The following is a 6,878-nucleotide window of genomic DNA, read 5'->3' on the forward strand; positions in this document are numbered from 1 at the left end:
GAAGTCAAGCGCGTATTTGAGGTTGTTAGGCGCAACCTGCGAATTGGGAATTTGGTGTAATTCACTATCGGTATATTTTAAGCCTTCTTTCTACATAGTAGAATGGTATTCCTAGTCAGGGACTAGGGGTGGGTGCGATGAATGAATGATCAGTAATCCTAGGGAGTAATCTTCTGGGGATTAAATTGATGGGCCCACGTTTTTGGGAAGTTCATGTTTTGGGTGGTTATCGCTGTGTTATGAGGTCTTCCAGTTGACAAAAGTAAGGTAGTTTTTTCAGTTCTTTGGCAGGGCAGTTGGGTTTCCTTCTTTGGGGTTGAGGTTAGAGTGTTAAGGTTCGTTCTTTTAGAGGTATAAGCAATTTATGCCAAGACGGGGCTTGGATGGCAGGTTTGGGAGGCGGTCGTTGGAATGTGATGAATCTTCAATCTTAATCAGAATCCAGGATGTTTGGGAAGTATCGTCCAACGACGGATTAAATAGTAAGAAATGATTTCGAGTATGAAATCTAATTTAAGTGGGGGGAGTTGTAACACCCTGTTTCAAATCGTTTCATAATTCGGGGTCGTGACCCGAAGACAGATTATCATAAGGCCCAGGGCATTTGGGAAAGAGATCTAGACCCCTCCCTTTTTGAGTGTGGATAATGTAAGTTAGATGATCTGGGAATTCAGTTTGTGTTTTGGAGTCTTAGGGTGTATCAGTAAAGTGGCAGTTCGGGCCTTTTATGAATTTTAGATTTTAGTTCGGAGAGTTTTATGGCATGGGGGAGTTGAGAAAAGGGTAGAGCTTCTCATTACCTTTTCGTGGATATAAGGATCGTCGGAATCAAAATTAGAACGAAAATGTTATGGCGTTCGAAAGTTGGTGGCTTTAAGGCTAAGCCTAGTACGCGGGGCGTGCATATGGAGTACGTTGGGTGTACTAGGCAGGAGGATCGCGGGCACCTCATGGAGTACACTGGGTGTACTGGGAGTATGTAGGGTATACTCCAACCTCATGTAAACTAGAATTTAGGGTCTTGGACCCTATTTAATAATCTTAATTCAACTCCAGTCCCCCTTTATCTTCAGCCTCCATCCCATTAAACACAAGATTCGAAACCCTGGCTCCTATTTGAGCATTTTGTGCTTATGATTTTAGTTTATATTTCAGGTACTTTTGTTTCAAAAGGGAAGAGCTCGGGACACACCACATTGTTCCGCATATTACATGACTCTGATGTACTTGGATGTTTATTGATACACTATGATTCACTATGATTTTTATGATATTGTTTTGAATAATGGTTTTATTACTTTAAAATTAAAAATTTGTAGTCTTAATTTTTAGGATGTTTCATTGAATTACATCTAACAGACCAGAAACATTAGATTCAATAAAGGAGAAACGCAATCATCTGTCTTAATATTTTAAACATCACATATATTTTGTCAACACAAATTTAACAGAAATTAAATATCCTCCTAACATTTGTTCCTACTTTTCTTCCTACCTATTTAAGATGATGACAACTGTACAAATTTAACATCTCAACCAAATTTAAATTAAATTTAATGACACTTGTCACCATCTAAAATGAATAGAAAAATAATAGGAACAAAAAAAGAAGAAGAATATTTAGGTCCATATAGTTTCTGTCCGGGACAATGCTTTTTGAGAAAGTGTTGTATGAGAAATTTTTTTGAATGTGAAAGAAACCATGTTATTTGATTATACATCTTATTGGCCGAGTTGAATGATGAAAAATGACAATATTACCATGATTTTCTATATTATGATGGATGAAGTTGCTGAATAAGTATAAAAACATATAAATTGTCATACAAAATCAAAATTACACAATAATCATTTAAAATATATTAGGATGATGGTGGTGTTGTGTATAAAAAGGATTAATCCAATAAAAATGAATTAAAAAAATTAACTAAAAGAAATTAATAATCCAATAAAATAATATTTATTAATATATAAATATTATATAGTTATAACTAATACTTATTAATATATAATAATCTAATAAAAATTTAATCCATAAAAAGGAAATAAAAAGAATTATTTAAAAGAAATTAATAATCCTATAAAATAATATTATATACATAAATATTATATATTAAACATAATATTTATTAATATATAATAATTCAATAAAAAATTAAAAAAATTATTTAAAAGAAATTAATAATCCAAGAAAGAAAGAGACAGTTTGGGGTACAGTTATCTTTCCAGTTTTTTCAGCCAGAAAAAATATGGTTTTAGAGCTTTTTTGGAAATATATATCTTACTGGAAAATGTCTATTTTTTTGTGCATATCAAATAGTCATTCCCGTCCATTTAGCCGAAAAGATCTTTTTAGAGTTATCAAACGGGACCTTAATTTCTCTAAATTTAATATATTAATTTCTTCTTTCTTGAAATGAGAAAATGAAAATAATTAAAATTAAAAAAGGAGACCCGTTTTGTAGTAAGTGGGTCGGGTTTAAATCAAATACTTAAAATGTATCAGATTCATTCACAAATCACAATCATTCGTTTCTTTGGGGAAAAGAAAACTCCGACGAGTCGAAGACATCAACAAGGGTTTTATATACAAATCCCCAAGCAACCCCATTCTTCTTCTTCTTCCCAATCCTCTCTCGAACAACAGTTTGGACATTATTCAGCCATGACAGCTCTTCAGTACCTAGATTCTCTTCGTACTACTCATCCAGAGCTCTCCGATTGGTATAATACGCTTGCCGATCTGTATCAAAGGAAGCTATGGCACCAACTCACTCTCAAGCTCGAACAATTCGTTGCTCTCGCTGTTTTCCAGGTCATTTCTCCCTATCTTGTCCCTATATTCATGCTAGTTTGATTTTCAAATGGAGCTTCTCGACTCTTTGTTTTCTGATACTCGGGGTTTAAATTTGATTTATTTGTTTTCGATTTTGGAGAATTGACGAAAAAGTAGGTTGGAGATCCAGGTTGCCGGTTTGTTTTTGTCTCTATAAACTCATAAATTTTGGTGTCCAATATTCAAATTTTTTGGCACTATACTAGTATACTTGCTATGAATTGTGTGAATTGTATGAATTGTACGAGTTTAGATGTGAAGTTGATAACCTGATCATACTTTGGAAATAAACTTCTAACAGAAGAAGTTTCGAATTAAATCTGTGTTGCAATCAAACGATACAAATGCATGATTCCTAATTAAATCATTCCAAATTAACAATAGAGGGTGAGATTATGTAAAGAATACAATTAATAGGTCTAATCCAAGCCAATAAAAGAGATAAGTACTTGAAAGTTAAGCCTTATATTGCTGTTACTTCTACACAGTGGTATCATACTATCATGTTAATGAGTTCTAAACTTCTAATTAGTTCTAGATTCCATACAACTAAACAGCTTAATCTTTTTGCAGTTGCTCAAAGACTCAAAAGTACACAAAAAAAGTTATTTTATATTTCACATTTATGCTCATGAAACACCTTTCCTTTTTACATCTCAGGCTGGTGATGCTCTCATACAACTATACCACCACTTCATCACTGATTTTGAGACAAAGATCAACCTTCTTAAACTTGCACATTTTGCTGTTATAGTCTCTAGGCAATATTCAGAGAAAGAAGCTGCCATAAGCTATCTGGAAGGAGTGATTGAAAAACTCAGAGCTACAAAAGAGATGCGTATAGAGGAGCCAATCCTTTACATAAAGATGCAGATAGCCATCTTTAATCTTGAAAAAGGAGATCAAAAGGAGTGCAAGAATCTTCTAGAAGATGGGAAGAGTACACTTGATAGCATGACTGACATTGACCCTTCTGTGTATGCAAACTACTATTGGGTGTCATCTCAATACCATAAATCTCGCCAGGAGTTTGCTGAGTTTTACAAGAATTCTCTACTTTATTTGGCATATACATCAGTTGAGGCTCTATCTGATTCGTTTAAATTGGTATGTTTTGATTTTATTTTCATTTATGTTCATAGAAATACAAGTCTTATCATATTGAAAAGACCTTACTTAGACAATTAAGTGGAAAGCTGTTTACATTTTGTGTTTTTAGGATCTTGCATTTGATCTATCACTATCTGCATTGTTGGGAGACAACATTTACAACTTTGGAGAACTACTTGCACATCCAGTTGTAAGTATATTTCATCATCTTTCTCTATGTGAACATATTTACATCTAATCTCACTTGATTTTCCTCAAAAGCCATATCTATCTTGTGAAGTATTCTTATATATTATATTACCCCATTGTTAAATTTTGTATTCTTGCTATATCCAAAAAGCTAACAATAAACACAAATAATCTTGAAAAAATTTCTGAGAAAGTGATGTCACACTTGGGGAAATGGAAGGAAAAAAAATTAGAGAAGGGCAAATTTGTAAAAAGATAGGGTTCAATGGAGAAAGTGTTGTTTCTCTGACTTTATATATTTGGTTGTTTTTTATGCATCAAGTCAAACAGAACCAACCTATATGGAAAGTGCTGAATGGATAAATGAAAAGTGCTATATATGAATAAAAACTGTTTCTTTTTTGGATTGTATTATGAAAAGAAACGTCTGAATGAGAGAGTAAATGACCATTTTACCCTTTAGTCTTTTATGCATCTAGTCAAAAAAGAACCAACCTATATGGAAAGTGCTGTATGTATAAATGAAAAGTGCTATATACGACTAAAAACTGTTTCTTTTTTGGATTGTATTATGAAAAGAAGTGTCTGAATGAGAAAGTAAAAGACCATTTTACCCTTTAGTCTTTTATGCATCAAGTCAAAAAGAACCAACCTATATGGAAAGTGCTGAATATATACGAATAAAAACTGTTTTCTTTTTTGGATGGTATGAAAAGAACAGAGTAAAGTAAATGACGATTTTACCCTTTTTGTGGTACAAAATTGAACATTGCAGATAAAAAGTCTGATAGGGACAAAAGTGGAATGGCTTTACCACATTCTAGAAGCATTCAATTCAGGAGATTTAGTTCGCTATCAAGAACTATGTCGTGTTCATTCAGCTTCACTGAATGCTCAGCCTGCTTTACTGGAAAACGAGAAGAAGCTTCTAGAAAAGATCAACATTCTCTGTTTGATGGAAATTATCTTCAGGTTATTATTATTATTTTTCCAATTTCTTTTTATTATTAATAAAAAAAAAATTAAAAGTACAATGCCTTAATTAATTTGTTTCCTTTGTTTGCAGTCGGCCCTCTGAAGACAGGACAATTCCATTGAGTGTGATTGCAGAGCGGACAAAACTCACGGTTGAAGATGTGGAATACCTTCTCATGAAAAGTTTATCTGTAAGTTTTTTTTTTTTTTTAATAATACTATGACAAAATTACAAAAATGGTCCCTGTGGTTGTCAAAATTATGTGGTTTTGGTCCAGTTTTGGATACCTTGTGTGTTTTTTTGGTCCAAAAACGTTAATTTTAACAGTTAACTTTTTTAAAATGACAAATTTATCCTCGTCTGCGTCTTTTTTTTAATTTTTAATCGATTATTATACATTAATTTTTTTTAATTGGATTAATTCTTTTTTATTAAAAATAATATTATAATAATCCAATAAAAGAATTAATGTATAATAATTGAATAAAATTAGGGAAATATGCAGAAAAGTCCAATTATTTTGGGAAATTTTTTGATAAAGTCATAAGTTCTTTTTTTGTACAGAAAAGTCCCGATTGTTAAATTTTACACGATAATCTGTCGTTTCCTACTAAGATAAAAATAGGTACTTTTTCATTAATTTGGGCAAAATATTAAATAATCTGAATTTTTTTTTAGGACTTTATCAAAAAAATTTCCAAAATAATGAGACTTTTCTGCGTTTTTCCCATAAAATTAAAAAGAAGAGATGTAGAAATGGTCCCTGAGGGTAAAATTGTCAATTTAAAAAAGTTAATGTACAAGGTATCCAAAATTGGACCACCAAACCAAAACCACATAATTATTTTTGCAATTTTTGTGTAATATTATTATGATGCACTTTACAATGGTTTAAATGCAAGATTATGTGGTTGAATTCCATAGAAGAAGAAGGGTAAAATAGTCATTTACTATGATTGGATTGTATTGTAGGTGCATTTAATCGAGGGGATAATTGATCAAGTTGATGGGACGGTTTATGTGTCGTGGGTGCAACCGCGAGTTTTGGGGGTGGCTCAGATTAAGTCATTGCGTGATCGGTTGGACAATTGGGTTGGGAAAGTACACACTGCTTTGATATCCGTGGAAGCAGAAACACCCGATTTAGTTGCATCCTAATTTTTTTTTTTTTGTAACAATTTCTTAAAACGCTAAAAAAAATTATCAAGTAATTAGTGTTCAACTTTTATGTAAGATGTTTGTCTATTCATTTTCATCTAAAGACTTTTGAAAATAGGGTTTTATGTAATGCATTTTCATTCAAGTTATGTTTGACAGATTAGCTGGGAATTTAGGGTAAAAATTAGTTCATGAGGTAGTTGAAAAAAATAGCTGATAAAAAATTATGATCGGTAAAAACTATCTAGGGTCAAAACTAGTCGATGAAAGTAGTTGAATAAGTAGCGGATAAAAAATTATGATCGATAAAAACTAGTTGATAAGATAGATATGATTGATAAAAACTAGCTGATAAGATAGATGAGAAATATAAAATAACATAAAAGCATTTAGAAGAATGATCCAATAGGTTTCTAAAAAGAAATTCCTTATTCCATAAGCTTTTTAAACTTTACGTTAATGATCAAGTTACATTCATCATCTTCTATAACAACAAAATATTCTAGAAATTAGGAATTGCACTTTTTTTTTTTTTTTTTTTTTTTTTTAATCATAAAATACATTCAATATTCAAAATGTAAGATGACGATATGGGATTTCTATTAAAAC

General features: G+C 31.7%; 1 protein-coding gene across 1 annotated transcript; it reads left to right on the plus strand.

Annotated features, from left to right (window-relative positions):
- Nucleotides 1–2,511: 2,511 nt before the first annotated feature.
- On the plus strand, nucleotides 2,512–6,384 carry LOC145056766 (26S proteasome non-ATPase regulatory subunit 13 homolog A). The gene is made up of 6 exons (XM_079004487.1): nucleotides 2,512–2,815; nucleotides 3,497–3,943; nucleotides 4,056–4,136; nucleotides 4,911–5,107; nucleotides 5,202–5,301; nucleotides 6,084–6,384. Exons 1-6 carry the CDS (start codon nucleotides 2,666–2,668, stop codon nucleotides 6,267–6,269), a joined length of 1,161 nt encoding a protein of 386 aa, XP_078860613.1. The 5' UTR covers nucleotides 2,512–2,665; the 3' UTR covers nucleotides 6,270–6,384.
- The last annotated feature ends 494 nt before the right edge of the window (nucleotides 6,385–6,878 follow it).

This window comes from Lactuca serriola, chromosome 6 (genome assembly GCF_051521515.1).
Source record: "Lactuca serriola cultivar US96UC23 chromosome 6, Lser_US96UC23_V15, whole genome shotgun sequence".
NCBI lineage: Eukaryota > Viridiplantae > Streptophyta > Magnoliopsida > Asterales > Asteraceae > Lactuca > Lactuca serriola.